The 17845-nt window shown below is 57.5% G+C and overlaps 1 protein-coding gene across 48 annotated transcripts in view; it reads left to right on the forward strand.

The window, feature by feature from the left end:
- Positions 1 to 17169, forward strand: part of NFASC (neurofascin) — a 175400-nt gene extending 158231 nt beyond the window's left edge. For 43 of the 48 annotated variants that reach the window (XM_023640382.2, XM_070266516.1, XM_023640364.2 and 40 more), the window contains 3 exons: positions 5045 to 5176; positions 7521 to 7590; positions 11009 to 17169. In XM_023640382.2, coding sequence (XP_023496150.2) covers positions 5045 to 5176; positions 7521 to 7590; positions 11009 to 11240 — 434 coding nt within the window. In that variant the 3' untranslated portion in view covers positions 11241 to 17169. The remainder of the gene's footprint in view (positions 1 to 5044; positions 5177 to 7520; positions 7591 to 11008) is intronic. The other 5 variants (XM_070266528.1, XM_070266538.1, XM_070266498.1 and 2 more) reach the window with 1 other exon arrangement.
- The last annotated feature ends 676 nt before the right edge of the window (positions 17170 to 17845 follow it).

Raw genomic sequence — 17845 nt, forward strand, 5'->3', positions numbered from 1 at the left:
CCCAGTGCGAGCTGGATGGGCAGGTTTATGACCCTAGCTCTGAGTAAATTTCTATTTGCAAACCACATAGGGAAAGAAAATATTTTCACTTTCTGAAGCTTGCACGTGCCTGCGAGTGTGTGTCCAGATCCTTCAAAAATGCACGCTGTGTTTCCTGTGGGTGGACTCCAGAGCTAGATTCACACAACCCCCCAGGTCCCTGTGTCTCCTCGGAGCAAGAGTTTGTGAGCATCTCTGGGCCCGGCCACTTGTCATCTAGGCAACCACAGGCTGTTGCTTCAGTCCACAGACTCAAACCTGTGACAGTGGTTCAGGAGGGAAATGGCAGGAAGCCACCAGGAGTGCTCACAGGCTCCCGAGCCTCAGCAGAAGGACCCCACACGGGGAGTCAATCAGCTCCCTGAAGCTTTTGAAGCCAAAGAGACCGGAGGGGCCACAGACACATACCCCTGGACTCCAGGAGGTCCTGGGTGGCGGGATGGGCTGAGGCAGCAGCGTGACACGCTGATGGTGGGCCAGCAAGAAGGGTGGCAACCTGCTTCAGACCTCAAGAAAGGAAAGGGACACTAGGGGTCTAATGTCGTTAGCCTCTCTCTGCTGCGTCTGGGAGAAACCCAGGCCGGAGCGAGGAGTGTAAAATGACACTGCGGTGAGGCAGCCAAGCCGGGCTGCATTTGAAGAAAGTCCGTCCCTGTTACATTTGTTCATCTATCCCTATATCTGAAGCAGAATTCTTCTGCCAGTGTGGAATGACTGGCCTGTCTTCCGTGCGCAAACCAAATTTCTCGATTGGAGTCAGGAGTCATGGGCACTGTGGGGTGGGGCAGTGCGGAGGCACACAAATCTGACCTCCAGTCAAGAGAGGTGTTGGGCCTGTTTGCCAGGCCCGGGGGCTGAGGAGCGGGCGCTGCTCTGGCCCCTGCTGGTGCCAGGGGAGGTGGGCGTGTGAGTGCGCCTGGGCTTTGAATGTTGGTGTGACCGTGTCCATTAGGATCTTCAAGCATGTTGAACAGATCGGTTACAGATTAGGAATGGCGCTGGCAGGCAGACATGGCTGCCCTGACGCCTTGCTACATGCCTTCCACCACTCAGAGCCCGCCGGGGGTCGGGGGTGGGTCACGTTGTGAGTGAGATCATCATGTCCTAAATTTCTGTGGTTCTTGGCAAGCCACATCATTGTGATGGGGTCTGACTGAGGCCGCCTTCCGCCCGGTTCCACTTGGTTTGGACAGCCTTCTGTGTCCGTCCTTCACAGAAAATTCTTTGGCCTTTTTCAGTAAGGACTGAAGGTAGCAGTGGAACGTCACTGGTGCTGTCCTGACACCACCGTGGAAAGCTACATTTACTTTCTAGATGGCGCATATGGCCGCTTTCTCTCCCAAGAGAAGGGAATCTCTTGGAGATGGCGGTCAGGGGGTGTCAGAACATGCTTCAGGAAGATGGCAGAGCAGACAGGTCACTGCAGACATACAAACCAGCCTCTCTGCACAGGGTGGGACCCCAATCCACACACAGGCTGAAGTGGTGCCCAGCTGTGGCACACAGTCAAGCCAATATCCCTTTGACGCCTAGTGGGTATCAGGGAGAAAAACGAAAGCCCTACCTGATGTTAACTGTATTATAAGGAGATTAAACTGATTGTTAATCAATAAGTAGTCACTGACCACTTGTGATGTGACCAGCATCATGCTAAGTACTTGGGGCTCAGAGAATCCCCTGTTCACAAACCTTTAATAGTATAATTGGAAATGAGGACCCAGGAAACAGAGCAATTGAATGTTAGGTTGCATGGAGTAAATGGGGGTGAAATCAGAGTTCATAGATTGATGTGAGCTGAAGGAATCGTAGCTTCAGGAAGGAGGGCAGAATGTGGAGGGGGGAGAGGAAGACCAGAGTGCATGGAGGCCAGGCGCCATGCCAGCGTCCCAGGAACGTACTGTGTCCTTGGGGTCTGATAGGCACAGGGTGAGGAGATCCCTCTGGAATGGAGCAGTGAGGTGACGATGAGAAGCATTTTGGAAGGAGAAATGATAGCCCTTAGAGAGAAGAGGGAAGCCACTGGCAGAAGGCGGGGTGGAGGGGTGCAGGAAGACACAGGCTGAATTTCAGACAGACCAACAGACCATCCAAGGAGCAGTCAGGAGGAGGTGCTGGGCTTACTGTGGATCTGGCTGGAGGGACAATGAGAGGTGAATAAAGGGATTGCCAGTGGGAAAGTCAGGACTGGAGGGCAGGTGAAGGCAAGAGAGAAGGATGGAGAGAAAGGTTTGGGAAAGACCCACTCCGTGGGGACAGTGGAAGCAGGGAGCGTGGGAGGCTTGAAGTTAGTTCATTGGGGCGGAGAAAGCAGCTGGCGGGACCTGGAGACGGTGGAAGATTCTGGAGTTGACCTGTCAAAGGACAGCACGTCAGCTGCAGCAGAAGAGTCTGGCAGGTCCCTCGGGGATTTTGTGTTAAGATACAGAAGCTTCAATGTGTTTAATAGCAGAAGGGAGGAGGCAGTCAAGAGGAAGAAATTGAAAAGGCTAGAGAGCTGGAGACCCTACCAGACTGAGCCGTCAAGGAAGGGAGGTGTTGGGTCCCACCGCTGAGGCGAGCACAGCCTCGTCATCGAGGAGAGGAGAGCCTTCCCTGGTCCAGGAGGAAGGGACATTGTGGAGGCTGCGAGGTGGGGTAGGCGGGGTCCACCGCCTGCCCAGACAGAGGGAGGAGGTAATGGGGGAGCAGCACGAGAGGGAGGGAGGAGCTGTTTAGGGGGGACAGAGAGAGGAGTCAAAGGATTGCCAGGTGGCAGCGAGAGGCCAGTTGAAGTAGAACATGGTGCCTCTGCAATGGGCCTGCGTCTGCATCTTCCTCCAGCAGGGCTCGTGGCAAGAGCGGGAAAACGCAGGCGTCGTGGGAGTTGCGTGCTGAAGTGGGCGACACGAAAGGGGGATGGTGTGGAGCTCAAGATAAGCAGAGGCCCCATCAGGCCAAGAGGGGGGGAGCGGACAAATGACCAGAAGGCCGTCGAGCGTTCTTCCGCTGATTAGATGTGACCCGAGTGCCTCCTGTGTGTAAGGCTCTATCCCGGCACTGGGGAGACAGCAGTAAACCCACGGTTCCCCCTCAAGGAGCTTACTTTCTGGGAGGAGGGACTAAAGTAGAGTGGCAAAGCACAGACAGCCTGAGGTCACATCTCAACTCTACCACTTACTAGCTCTGTGACCTCAAGCAAATCGCTTAACCTCTCTGTGCCTCAGTTTCCTCATCTGTCAAATGGGTAATAATAAAAACCCACTTTATGGGGTTGTAAGAATTAAATTAGATTCCAGTGGAAAGGTACTTGGAGCAGTGCCTAGTCCACAGGAAGTGCTTATGAGTGTAAACTGTTGGTAGTAGAACCATATCAAATGGTTACAAGCGCCATGAAAAAGATAACTTAGAGCCCTCAGAAAGAGACTGACTGGTCGGGGAGAGGGTTTTGCTTTAGCCGGGAAGGTCTGGGAAAGCCTCTCTGAGAAGGAGGTGGCATTTGCTGGGGCAGCCATCTGAAGAAAGAGCAGCAGATGCAAAGGCCCTGAGGCAGGAATGAGAGTGGCCAGTGAGGCTGGAGCACAGAAAGTGAGGGGAGAATGGTGGGAGACAGGACCAGAGAGGTGGCTGGGGCCAGCTGGGATGGAGCCTGACAGGTCGGGACGGGGAATGCAGGTCTTTCCCCAACAGCAAGGAGAAGCATCAGAGGGCTGAAGCGTGGAAGTGATGTGACCCCACACAGGGTCTGAGGAGGATGTCTGTGATGCCACATGGGGAGTGGCCTGCGGGGCACGTGTTCTGCGGGAGAGTGCCAGTGCGGAGAGTGCTCACCCTGCAGGACCCTGCTTGGTGCTCTGCCTTTGGCGGGGTGCTGGGAAGCTGTCAAGAGTTTCTGCACCCAAGAAGCCCCCAATAGGGTTGCTCCAGACACCTGCCTGCCCGTGCCGCATGTGCCAAGGGCCCTGGAGTACCGCGAGGCCCAGCTCTGCTGCTCCGCCCATCCCCCTCCTCCTCCTCCTCCCCCTTCTCCCCCTCCTCCTCCCCCCCTCTGTGTGCCTTTGCGGCTCTGATCCTTCCACTCCTCTGTCTGGTTTTCCATGGCAGGCTGTGTGTTGCTTTTGTTCTCCAGACCACAGAAAGGAGAGGAGCGGGTGCGTCCTCTCACCCACACCCCTCCTGAGCCCTGTCCCCAGTCATTGGGCCCACCAGGATGCCTCAGATGGCCCTGAGCCCCTGTGCTCCAGGCCCACCGCGTGCCCCAAAACACAGAGGAGTCGCCCACTTTGAGACAGGTCTCCACACGCTCCAGGCAGGGACTCAGTGGCACAGGGGGTCTCCACGTGTGGAAGTGGTCTCGAGGTGGCATGGGGTGCGCTGAAGGCACAGCCCTGACCCACCCTCGCTGCTGGCCAGTCCAGGGGTATGCCCCAGGGCTTGTCTTTGCCGTCAGGGAGCTCACCATCCAGCTGGGGAGATGCGAGAGGGCACAAGGCACCCGGAACCACACCGTGCCCAGGACCACTGCCAGGAAGCCCGGCTGCCTTCGGCCATGCTGTGGGAGAGGTGCTGCTCTGGGCCTGCAGGCCCGTGAAGGGGCTCCAGGAACAGGGCCGCAGTGGGCCGGCTGTGCCAGGGGCGGCGCGCAGGCTCCTTCTCACCCTGGGCTCCTTCATGGGATGGTTCCTCCACGGCCGGTCCCTGGCCTCCCCTCAATCCCCACCACTGGGACGGAGGGGGCCCGCGCCTGATCCCTAGGAAACTGCCTCTTGCTGGACCTCCTGTCAGCCTTCTGCCGCTTATTCTGCTGCCTGCACCCCTTTCCTTTGCCTCTTTTCTGACCTTTTGACCTTGGCGCTTTCATTATTTCCTTTGACCCCGTAGCCGGGTAGTTTGGACCAGAGGGCTGCTAGGTGGTAGCGTTAGGCTCCGGGAGGAACCTCGACGTGAAGTAGCTGAAGCTGTTCCCCACTTCTCCCCCCCACCCTCCCCCACGCAAAATCGTCACCGTGTCTGCTCTGGCCCCCGCCAGCTTACACCAACAACCAGGCGGACATCGCCACCCAGGGCTGGTTCATCGGGCTCATGTGCGCCATCGCCCTCCTGGTGCTGATTCTGCTCATCGTCTGTTTCATCAAGAGGAGTCGAGGCGGCAAGTACCCAGGTGAGCTGTGTCGAGGCGTGGGCTTGGGGGAGGGGCTGGCGGGCTACCCTGTGAGTCACCAGGTCTCGGGGGAGCTCCACCCTTGGCAAGCTGGGGAATACAGTCCTATTGCCTGTTCTCTGCGTCTTAGAGCTGCCAGCAAGCAGCTTGAGTTAACCACCCTCCCCTGAGGTGGTTGGAGGCCCGGTCCAGGCAGCTCGGGCCGGGGGGAAGGAACCCTACTGTTAAGATGACCTGCCCTCCCCTTGACTCACCACCCATCTGCTCAGTCAGTGGGCTTTCTCAGCCTGAATCTTATTAGGATCCTGTGTTCCAGGGCAGGAGGAAGGAAGAGAGGCATTTTCTCTCACCGTGAGAGAAGGGAGTGAGCAGCCGTCTGGGCGGGGGCAGACGCCGGGCCTGCAGAGCTGGGCTCCACATGCCTAGGCTGCAGCCACACATCCCTAGCAGGCAGAAGCTTCTGTGTGAGGGGCGGCAAGGGGCTGAGGGGTGTCTGGTACACCCCTCGGCCCTGAGAGGGTTGGGGTTTCCCTAGAGACCCAGAGAGGCATCCTCTTCTGTGGGCCTCAGCATTCTCCAGCCCAGACAATCCAAGGTCAAGGACAAGGACCTCTGGCGTTCCTGTTTCTAGAAATATTGATTGTTTTCCAAACAGGGGCAAGAAAGCCATCTGTCTGCGATGGGGTGGGTGGGGTCACAGGAGACAGGATGACAGATGACCCTGAGAGTGAAAATCCTCCTGTCTGCAGAATGAAATAGCTCCCTGCCCCCGAAGCAGGCACACCCCAGCGCCCCAGGTGCCTGCTTCTCCCCATCTCTGTGAGCAAGTCCTCTTCCAGGACCCCTGAAACCCAACTCAGAGAGAGGGGACTCTGTTTCCTTCCCCCTCACTGGTACCCTCAGACCCCAGGATTCTGAAGAGTCGTGCCTCTCATGTCACGGAGGGAGGCCCCTGAGAGGGAGGGCAGGACACTGCGGTTCCTTCTTTTTTGAAGAAGATTAGCCGTGAGCTAACATCTGCTGCCAATCCTCCTCTTTTCGCTGAGGAAGACTGGCCCTGAGCTAACATCCGTGCCCATCTTGATCTACTTTATATGTGGGATGCCTACCACAGCATGGCTTGACAAGTGGTGCCATGTCCGCACCCGGGATCTGAACTGGCGAACCTCCGGCCGCCAAAGCGGAACGTGTGCACTTAACCGCTGCACCTCTGGGCCAGCCCCCCGCGGTTCCTTTTGATGAGTGACGTTGTCTTTCACTTTGTTGTGTTGTGTGGGACTCTTCTTCTTTTGTGAGAGAGAAAGCCAGAGTTAGGGAGAAGGATGGCCTTATTGAGTACGCCATCTTCCAGCTGGAACTGGAACACCAAGGAACTCATCAAAGAAACTCTGAGCCTTCCTTGTCCCTTTAGACGGTGTCCCATTCCAGAAAGTTCTTCTTACAGTAACCTCCTTCCCTCCGGCTCCAGGTCAGCCCCTAGTCCATTGGAAAGGTGAGTGAACCGGAGCTGCAAGGCCCCACCGCCAGTAGTCGCTCCCGTCTGAATGTTGCTAATTAGTTGCGGGACGTGTTCTTCACCTTTCAAGGCCTCAGTTTCCCTCGCCTAAAATGGGGGTGACTTCCTGCCTTGTACCTCAGAAAGGATACGTAAGGAGTCACTCTTGGAAGTGTCTGTGGTATAAAGGCTCTGTGCTGCGTGTAAGGACACTAGAAGGCAAGGGGATCTCTCCCAGAAGGACACTGCAGCCGGCACAGAAGGAAGGTCACAGCACAGGACAGGCCTTGGGTGGGTGTTTACAGTCACAGGAGGTGTGGGGAAAGGCTGCCACACAGACACGAGTGGGCACAGGTACAAGAGCGCCTTCCACTCCACAGGTGTCGGCAGTGTCCTTTCTGCCCAGGGCGGGGAGTTGGGCCGGGCTCTGCCAGGAGCTCAGAAGAAACACACAGTTCCCCACCCTCAAGGAAAGAACTGGCATTGTTATAGGCATAAGAAACAGGCACAAATAATTAGAATACAGAGCAGAATAGGAAAGATGCCAAGGGAAGGACCACAGCCATGGGGTGTTTGGGGAAGACCTCATGGAGATGGGCTGGGGAACCAGGTGGGAGGAGATTTTAGTCACCAACAGAGAGGTAAGGAAACCCCAGCGACGATGAGGTAGGAGCAATGTGGCAGCTGATTAAATGTGGGAAGCAAGAACAAGAGAGGCATCGATGGTGCCTTACTGGAAGGGAGGGTCACTGAACCCAAAGGCGGTGTCCTATGGCTGTGCATCAGGGCCCCACAGGGCACGGGCATCCTTAGTCATCAGGTCTGTGTCTGCTTCTCTTCTTGATCAAGTGCGAGAGAAGAAGGACGTTCCCCTCGGCCCTGAAGACCCCAAAGAAGAGGACGGCTCCTTTGACTACAGGTGCGTGACCTCTGCGGCTCCTGCTCGCACCCAGCGCCTGTCAGGTGGGCTGTCCTCCCCGCCCTGAGGCGGCCCCTCCCCTCAGAGCAGCTGGCTGGGCTGAGAGGCCACTGCATGGCTGTCCTTCCCCGCCGGGTATCACCTCTGCCTCTATGACAGCGCCTGCTTGTCCCGATTGTGCCCAACAAGGCTGCCTGCCACCCCCTCAGGAGGGACCCCACCTGACACACTCACACCCATTCGATGTATAGTACTTCATTCACTCAACTGCACGGCTCAGGGTTATTGAGCTCCTCATATGTCTGTTTCCATCTTTCCACTCTGAAAGCGAGCCCTGGGTCCCCATGCTGTGAGATGAGCTCAGCTCTCAGCTTCCTCTCACCCTAACCCTGAAGATAATGACCGGGGGGAGGCCATGCTCTCTTAGAGGCTTGGCTAGGTGAGGGGTGAAGGGCAGTGGTGTTGGGGAGGTGTGTGTTCTGGGCCTTTTCTCATGAACTTGAATGATTTCTCTGGGCTCTAGCCTACAATAGGCCTTAGAGAGGCCTCTGCCTAGTGCCTGCCCCAAATGAGAGGACAGAAGCCCAGACCAGGAAGTGACCTGCCCAAGACTCCCCGACTCACCACCCAGTGAGCTGGTGGCGGAGCTGGAGAGGCCAGCGGCCCGACTCCAGCTCCTGTCGTTGTCCTATACCCATGATCCCTCCCCGATCTGGGCAGCCCTTTGTATCTGGTTAACAAAGTTGTAATCTGTCCATTTTGATGGCAAGTGTGTTTGAGTTAAGGAATGATGCAGGGTGGGTCATGGATGTCTCCCCAGACCAAGTGGGGTGGGAGGAAAGGCTCTGACCAGGGCCCCCTTCTCCAGCCCCACCCAGTTACTGTCTGGGGCAAGTCACCCCTGTTCTCCCCTGGGCCCTCCTTATCTTCTCCTGTTCCTCCACCACTGTGCCCATCAGGAGCTTGGCAAGCAGGCTCAGATCAATGGGCGGCAGAGCCACGGCCCACGCAGCAGCCCATCTGGCGGCTTATGGACCACGTCCATCCATCCAGTCCCCACACCCCCAGGAGGCTCTCCAAAAGGGCAAGCAGGAGAGGCCCCTGCCCTGACTGTCCTCAGCACCGCCTGGGAGCCCAGCTTCCCCGTGGGCTGATAGCTATTCCCTGGCCGTCAGTTCCAAAGGCCCTGGGGCTTCCTCTCCCCCAGACCCTCAGTGCAGCCACAGAGGAGGGTGAGGACCTCCTCAAACAGAGGGCCAGCCAAGCTGCGCGATGAGAAGCTGCTTCCTTGGGCACCTCTCCTTCCCAAACACCAAAGCTATGGGGTAAAAACACCTGCCTCCCCCCACCCTACTTGTGCCCCACTGACGGAGGCTGGGTGTGCACAAACGCACACACCACGCACGCACATGCACACACCCCCTCGGCTCGGGCTCTGGGGCTGGCAGTCTGTGGCGTCCATGCTAGAGCCCCCACTTGATGAGTCCAAGAGACCGAAACTGGGAACGGGCTGAAATTCACACGTCAGAGGAAGCCCCAGGTCTCTAGCCGGGACAGGCTGAGGGGCGAGGAGCGGCCCGCCTGGCTCGCTCTGGGGCCTGCCTGCTGGGGCCCTCTCTGGACTCCCTCTGCTTCTCTCTCCCTTTCTGTCCACTTATTCCTCAAAGGTCTCTTGGAAGGTAGGCTGACAGGTGGCTAGACCAGGGCCCCCAGTCATTCTAGTTTCTTTCAAGCTTCCCTTAGGAGAGGTCTGTTCTTTCCAGACCCCGATCGTCTTTCCCGAAAAAACCCGACACGCTCAAGGCCCTTCCCCCTGCTTCCACCCCGCTGGGGCATCCCTGCCCAGTGGTTGCATTTAGCTTAGGTGCCTGGAATTCCCAAGAGTCACACAGACGCAGTCCTTGTGTTCCTGCAGGGGGGGTGGAGGGCCCTGGGGAGGGAGTGCCTGTGGAGAAGTCTAGCAGGTGGGGCGAGGAGCCTGGTAATGAGAATCTGGTGGTTCCCAAAGGTGAGTCCCACTCCCTGGAAATTCAGTGCAAGCTCAGAGGCCCACTTCCTCCTCTCGGGCCGCCTCTCCCGCAATAGAGAGCACAGTGGGCCACTAATGTGCACGGCGCAGGGGGAGTGGGCTCGTAGCTGTCCATCTTTCAGCGCCCAGCGCCTCCTGCTCTGGCGCTCGGCCCTCCCCTCACAGCTGTCTTTGCCCAGCACCGCTGTTAGAAGTGAGAAGGCACTGCCCACTCTAGTAGCAACTCAGCTGGTTGGTTTCCTTGGTTTCCGCACACCCAGGAAGTGGCCTGGGGACAGGAGAAGGGAATGTGTCTGCTCAGACCGCCTGGCACCACTGTGTTCTCGCCTGTGAGGACCCAGATTCCCAGTTCCTGCTGCTGGTCCGCCTGCCTCCTGCCTGGGAGCTCACCTCCCCTCTGAAGTGCAGCCAGCAGCATCTGGCGCCGCCTCTGAGCCTAAAGGGCAGAGAGTTTTCCAGCCAGGGGAGGGATGGGGTACCTGGGCAGCTGCCAGCCCAGGTGAGCGTCTCACTTCCTAGGGGCGTATCCGGCATCCCAGGAGCAGACACCACTTTAACTACCAGCCTCACAGCTCTCCTGCCGCAGAAGGGGCTTGAGGGCAAGGCCAGGGGCCTCAGCAGGCTGCCGGGCAGGATCCTCTGAGCCCCGTAGTCTTTGTCTCCAGGGGCTGGCCTCACATGCTCGTCTGCATGCCCCCCTCCTCCCACCCTCTTTCGCTTGCTGGGCTCGAAGCAACAGCATCTGTTTGTTGATAAACCCGAGAGCTGAGAGAAGCAACACCAAGACAGAGCAGGGCAGAGGTTTCTTTCTTTGAGGCCCAGACGGTTGCTTTTTGTCAAGGGCAGAGCCTTTCCAGACAGTCACAGATTATGGAGTCAGAGCTAGTTCAGTCCCTCTTGATGAAGACACTGAGAGGAAAGGGCTTTCCCAGGGTTGCAGAACCACACAGGGATGCGCTTGGGACTAGAACGACAACTCCTTGACACCCCATCCTTGGCTCTTCCCATCCCACTGGTCTCACAAGCAGTTGGCTCTGCCTCACCATTGGGCAGCCACCCTCTGCCTGCTCCCACCACCGAGGGTGGCCCAGCCTCAGGGCGAGGACCCCAGGCCAGGAGTCCAGAAGCATGGGCACCAGTCCCAGCCCTGCCCCAACTTGCCACCTCACTGTGGAGAAGACACTTGTCCTCTCTGGGTGTCAGATTCCCTTCTATGGGACTGGCTGGACAGGGGAGGGCGAGGGAGGGCTGAGCCGCATGGTCTCTGAGGTCCTGTCCTCTGAGCTGTGCAGCACGGGTGCTTGGCAAGAGGCCAGCAGCCCTGTCCCGTCTGGCTTTGGGCTGCACTGGGCTGGGCCAGGCCCTGATTCTCTGTCTTTCTCTGGCCAGTGATGAGGACAACAAGCCCCTGCAGGGCAGCCAGACATCCCTGGATGGCACCATCAAGCAGCAGGAGAGTGACGACAGCCTGGTGGACTACGGCGAGGGCGGCGAGGGGCAGTTCAATGAGGACGGCTCCTTTATCGGCCAGTACACAGTCAAAAAGGACAAGGAGGAGACAGAGGGCAATGAAAGCTCAGAGGCCACGTCACCTGTCAACGCCATCTATTCTCTGGCCTAACGGAGCCCCCCCCAGGGCACAGCCACCACTTTGCAAGTGAGAGGAGGGGAGAGGGGGAGATGAAGACACTGCAAAGCCACCACCATCTCCTGGGACGGGGGTTCAACATGGGGGTCTGCCAAGCTGTGAGGACCAGTGACCACCCAGCCAACCACAAGCCCCCTCCCAATGACCCCCCACACCCCGGGTGCCACCTGTTGGGGGAGCTGGAGCCCTGGCCGTGCTCAGCTGAGGGAGCCGGGCCCCTTGCTCAGCCTCGCAGGCACCTGAGCATCACCCCCACCGCCCGGCCCTGACCCTGGCACACACTCACCGGTCTCTGTTGCTTACGGGGCTTTTCATTGTCTTTATTTCTGCTCTGTGCATTTTCCCGTCCAGACCCAACGTCTCCATTTTCTTTTCCTTTTGAAGAAATGTCCCTGGAAAAAGCAAGAATAGGTGGATTCTCCCCCAGGAAACTGCAAAGACAGGCAAAGAGGACTGATCCGTAAGGAACGCATAGAGAAGCTGTAGAATGCCACCGCCACCAGGCCGGCGTGTTTCCGAAGGATGCCTTTCTCGCCGGATGCCTCCCCTCGCCCCCACCCCTCCGCCTCGGCCTTGGTAGTTGCTGAGCTGGGCTTGGCTCCTTTCTGGAAAATGACAGTATTTAGGCAGGGAGAGAGTGGGCAGCCGCCTTGCCTCGCTCTGGTTCGGCCAGGCGCTGGGCTCACCTCTCGCTCCTTGCTCTTACCCTGCCGCTTCCTCCAGAGCGTCCAGGACAAGAAGCGCAGATCTGAAGGAGGAGCTGGAGGAGCAGGAGTGGCCGCTGTTGAAAAGGACCTCAACTCCAGTGACCGTGTACCTCAAGCAGAAGAAAATCAGGCGTCTGGTCCCTGGGGAGCTGTGCTCACCTTCAGAGAGAAGAGAAGAGCAGGATTTGGACTTCCTTCCTCCACAGTGAAACCCAGGATGTAGGAGAGAGGGCCACACCCCCGGGCAGGGGCTGTGCTGCTGCCCTCAAGGCGCAGGGAACCCTGGGAGACACAAGCTTTGCCCGTGTGTTTGGGGGTGTAAAGCACTGCTCCCCGTTTCCTCTCTAGCAGATATCATCTCCTCGGTCGATTCTGTATGACGTTGAAATTTATGTGGTGTGTGGATGAGGCCCTGCTGCCCCTGGGACTGACCAGCGTGTCCTTTCCTTAGGGTATTTGCATATCCAGAGACCCTGAGGGGGCATGGTTGACAGTGCTGTGACACCTGGCCCAGAGGAGGCAGTGATCTCCGTATGCCTTATGCAGCTCTCATCTGTCCCTGCAGTTCCAGGTTCCCCACCCCTCCCTGCAAGCCTTGAAGCCTCCAGCCACGTGTCTCAAGGAGAACGGGGCAGCCTATGCAAGCGCCACAGCAGAACCCGAAGCAGCCACTCAACACCCACCCTGCATCCCGTTGCCCCAGATTGGAGACCCTCGCAGACCTGCAGTTCTCAGAGAGCTGTCATCCTCCCCACCTAATCCATTGTTGAAACCAAAGGTATCCAGCCTCCGAGAGGGATCTCCAGCCTCAGAGTGACACTGTAGCTATTGCTGCAGCTGGAGTCGGTTTCAGGAGGGCAAAGGTGACTCCCAGTAATGGACCACCTGCCACGGGCACAGCCTCTGAGCTGAGGCTCCAGCTGCTTGCCAGGGGGCCTAGGCAGGAACAGGGCTATGTCCTTCAGAGGCTTTCTAAAGCATCGTTTGCCACATGTTTAAGCCACAAAGGTATTAGCAGTGCTTGCATCACTCGATAATGAGCCAGATGAAGGGCAAGCCCGTAGACACATACTCTGTGTGCAGGTAGGAAATCAGAGCCCAGAGCTCAGCCAATCATGTTGTTCTAAGCTGAGAGCGAGTAACTGTCCTTTGGCCCAAGCCACGTCCAGGTTTGCTGCCTGGAATCCCGAGAGGCAACTCTTGCATGATGAAAGGGGGCAGGCTAACAAGCAGGGGGCTGGGGAGTGAGCTCAGGGTCCCCTTCCCTGGCTTTCCTCGACACCTGCCCGGATACAGCTGGGCGTTCCTGCGGCCCAGGCCCAGGTCCCTAAAGGGAATGTCAGGGAAGTGTGCCTGTGAGCTGAGTTAACGGCCCAGCCTTTCTAGAAAACGCTCTGGATCTGAGCATAGAAGTCAGTTTCTCAGGCCCTCGTTCCATACTGCACCATACGTGCTAGGAAACTCAGTGCACCGAAAACAGGCTCTGAGTGCAGGAGCGTGTCATCGTGCCCCTCCCCTGCCTCTGGAAGGGCTGCTCCACCGCCGGTGACTGGGGAAGGGCCTCTGCTAGCCTAGAGTCTTGGGGAGAGGGGATTCCTCAGCCTGGATCTGCTCCTCGATTGCGTCCTGCCAGGCTCTGTGCCAGCCTCCTTCATGTAGGAAGATAGTGCCGTCAGCCCTGTCATGAGGCTGTCGTGCCGAGAGCTGACCCCACTACCACATGCTCACCATCCTCCTGGCAGGCCGGAGAAACCTGGGCTTGAAGAACAAAGTTCTCCCCAAGCAAAGATGGCGGATGCTTAGAGAGGTTGCAGGGTTAGGGAGGCAGCCCTTCTAGCAAGAGGGAAGTCTATTTTCCAGGGGGCCCACGCCGGAGTCCACCCAGCTCAGAAGGAAAGGGGTATCGTCCAGCACCCCCTGCCAGCTGGGGCTCTCACGCAACCACCCCGAAACATACTAACAACGATGCCAGAAGAGGGCGACACCATTGGTGCCTCAGCCTGTCTGGCTGGGGGGGGGAAGTGTCGGTCATCTCACGGTGACTCTGGAAATTCCATTGCCTGTGCTGCGCTCCCACCCACTGTGCTCAGCCGTTAGAGCTGTGGCATCCATGCTCTCATTTGTCCATCCATTGCTTAGACGCTCGTGGACATCCAGTCTGAGCCAGGCTCTGAGCCGAGGGTACCAAGGTGAATAATGAGGTATGGCCCCTGCCCTCACAGCGCTGACAGTCCTGGAACTGTCTTGGGACACAGTGGGCACTGGCTGGGAGCACCTGAGTACCTAAGCCGACAAGGCTCCAGGCTCGAAGGGAGACGCTTTGGAGGGAGGACTCGGTCCGCAAGGCTGGCAGTCCAAACCTGCCGCAACAGTCCTGCTTCCTGAGCCTCTTTGCTCTGCCCCTTGGGGCAAGTTGCTTAACTTACGTGAGTTTCAGTGCCTCGTCTCCACTCCTCTCCCCACAGAGGGGCCTGGGCCCACCTGCAGGAGCAGGGAGGCCCGTGTCTGGGAGTACACCACTGCAGGGCCAGGGGACAGCCTGAGTTATGGTGCATAGGACATGTCTCCTTACCTTGCTTTTGAGGAGATGATTGAGCTTAAGCTAACGGGAAAACCAGAGCTCCCTTGTCTGTGGCCTTTGTCCCAAGAGGCTGGAGGCATCTGGCCCGCCCCCTTCCTGGCAAGTCCCAAGCTCTGGAGAAGAGGCCGCCTTTCCGAGAGCAGCCAGTGCCCATATTGCTGCCCCTGCAGGGGGCATCTGCGAGCTGGGCCCACATAGTGCTTTCCTAGTTAAGTTGCCTTAGAAAAGGGGTGGAAATAGATCCGAGGATATCTGTGGGTTTTCCAGCTAAGGGACTGCCTCCCTGCCCACACGCAGCACCCACGCCTGGGCACTCCCACACACGCACACACAGCAGACCAAGGCCCTCCTGCAGGGCGGCACGGTCAGGGGGAGCAATACAGATTATGACATTGTCTTGGAGAGGGTGAGTCCACACCCAGGCCCACTTGAGGTGGGATACAGAGGGCTGTGTGCGTGCAGTGTCCATCTCGAGGCAGGGGAAGGAGGCGGTCCAGGCAGGGCCCCATCTGGGTAATTCCTGTAGGCAGAACCGAGAGAGAGTCTGATCCAAAGGAGGGGACCCTTCCCCAGGAACATCACGGGCAGCAGCTCTTTGAGGCTCCTGGAGCCGTGTGCGGGTCGGAGCCAAGTCCCAGAGCGTGGCAGGCAGCCTGTGTGCTGGCAGTGGGGGTTAACCGCTTTTGCCTCGGCCTTTAGAAGGTGGCGCATTAACCCAGGAGAGGCGAGGCTCCTGGGCGTGAGGCGGGGCTGGTGCGGGGGTCGCCGCTCCCGAGGAGGATGGCGGATTCCTGGGATGCTGGCCAGGAGGCTCCCCCTCGGGACGCCTTGTCACCTCTCGGGCAGGTCCTGCCAAACACACGGTTAGGTCCCAGAAGGACGTCACCTGCCGGTCCTGGCTGAGCTTTGCATGGTAGCTTAGGAGAAGCAGGTAGGAGTCCCTGATTTAAAAAAAATCAGAGGACTTAACTGAATGAAACCAAGAGCTTGAAATGTCAGGAGGAGGCGCAGTGGCCTGGCAGCTCCCTCCCTTCCCCTGAACCAGGCAGGGCCACCCCCTGGGAACCAACCTTGTGGCTGTCCCCAGCCTGCCAGCCCCAGCCAGGGCAGCACCCTTTCCTCCCCTCCCCTACGGAGAACGGGCCTTCCTGAGACAGGTCCAGAGCAGGATAAGAGCGGAAGGAGGACGGCCATCCAGGGAAGCCACGAGGCCCCACCAGTGTCTCAAGCCAAAACCAGCGCTCCTCTATCAGTATGTTAGCGTTAGGTGGATGTTCCGTAGTGATAGGATGGAAAGGAAATAGATACAAAGGCGTCCGGTTTAGGACAGTTCAGATTTCAGCATGCGAAGGAATCAATGACTTGTAAAGACAAGGATACTAACCCAAGGAGTGAAGGGACTTGCCCCCTAGTCACATAGCTGGTGAGTCCAGGTGAGGGTAGGGCTTGAACCCGGGCCTTCTGACTCCTTGTCCAGTGTTCCCCCATCTCACCGCAGCTGCCTCCCTGGAAGCACAGGAGGTGTTTCCTGCCGGTGCACCCTCTCATGCCTCTGTAGCACTTCTCCCACAGCCCCCGGGTTCCTCCCCAAAGGAAAGACACAAAGGATTTTTCTGAGTCCAACACCAGTCAGTCTCTGCCAGCCTGGCTGCGCGGTCAAGGGCAGACCCAGGCCAGGAGAAGAGTGACGAGCTGATGGGTGTCTGTCACTGTGAAGCCTGGACTATTCCCTGGAGTGGTCTCCGCTTCCTAACATGTTGGGCCCGCCACACGCTGTCCCTCGGAGATGAGGGCGTGGAGAGCCCTCAGTCCACCCCGCCCTTGGCCGCAGGGTGCTGAGGGCAGCAGGGCCCGTGGGAGCTCTGCCACTCTGGGAATTGCTGGGCTGGAGTTCAGCACATGTAAAGACTTCAGTGAAGCAATAAACACAAAAATCTGGGAGAAGAAAACCAGAAATTTGTGCACGACTCTGTTTCTTTTTCAAAAACGATGCAGATCAGATGACCCTGCCCTGCTCTTTTTTCTGACTCCCAGATTCGATGTCCTCAGTCAGTGTTGTCCCTCTGCCCGGCTCCTGGCTCTCTGCCAACTTCTTCACACTCCTGCGCTGAGCACCAGTTGCCTGTGACGTGGCTGCCCTCTGTCCTGGTCCCACCCCCAACCCTTGCTGAGCCCCGGGGACTTCTTGCCCTGCCCCCCACACACACATTTTCCAATTTGTTCCTTTCAGTGGGGCAATTTTTCCCCGGTGTCTCCATCCCTTCCCGCACACCCACACTGAGTTGGTCTGACCTTTCTCCATTGGTTCCGTATTTAACTCGCACGGCAGAGTTGTTTTAACCCCTCTCACACTGTGTTCTTTCCTCCCTGCGAGCTGTTTTGCATTAACCAGTGTTGTCAGCGACAGTTGTGTTTCTGAGGGTGTTGCGCACAACCTTCAGCACGGATGACTGGGCCGTGGAGGGCCATCTAATACATGGACTTATAAACTGACTGCATGAGCAATGAAAAGGCCAAATTATTCAGAGTTTTTTTTTGAATCACTGTAAAAAAAAAAACTGATTTCTTTTGTATAGAGAACACTAAACGTATAATAAAAGTTGTTCAAAATGGACTCTGGCCATGTGATTTGTTCATTTTCCCTAGTTAATGGGAGGTGGAGGGGATTAATGTCAGGAGATTAATGGCAGAACTGAATCAAGGGGTTTTTCATGGCACCTGACAGCATTCATCTACGGAATTCTGTGACATCACCCCCATCTTGAAGTCGGTCTTATTCTAGAAAACTCTTTGGCAGAATTTGTTTTAAACGTAGAGCGACTGGTATAGGAATGTGCACAGCTGTGGAGACACCCGGATTAAACGTCCCTGTGCAAGTGCCATGGCGGGGGATGCTGGGAGCAGGAGAGAGCCGCGCAGCGACACTGTGTCCAAGCGCCTCCTGTCCCTGCACCCAGCCCGGATGTGGGAGGACTCCAGCATGTGCCCCGCGTTGTGCCTGGTGCAGGAGAGACACTTAATATTGTCGAAAGAATGAATAAACCTGCTTACAACAAACCCAAAACCCCTCTCAGTAGACTCGCAGGAATCTCAGTCAACAAGCAGAGAGAGAAGGGAAAGATACAGAGGGCTGTGCTGGTTGACCGGCAACACTCAACCCCCGCCAGCCTCCTCTCTTCACGCTTTGGCCTGGAGTTGTGCTAATTCTCATTGAGAGGTGGCCCAAGAGCGTCTCCCAGGCGGGATGAATGGCAGGGGACCGCCCAGAACTTGTAGCCCCCTCCCTTTCC

The sequence above is a fragment of the Equus caballus genome, chromosome 5 (assembly GCF_041296265.1).
Source record: "Equus caballus isolate H_3958 breed thoroughbred chromosome 5, TB-T2T, whole genome shotgun sequence".
NCBI classification, from domain to species: Eukaryota; Metazoa; Chordata; class Mammalia; order Perissodactyla; family Equidae; genus Equus; species Equus caballus.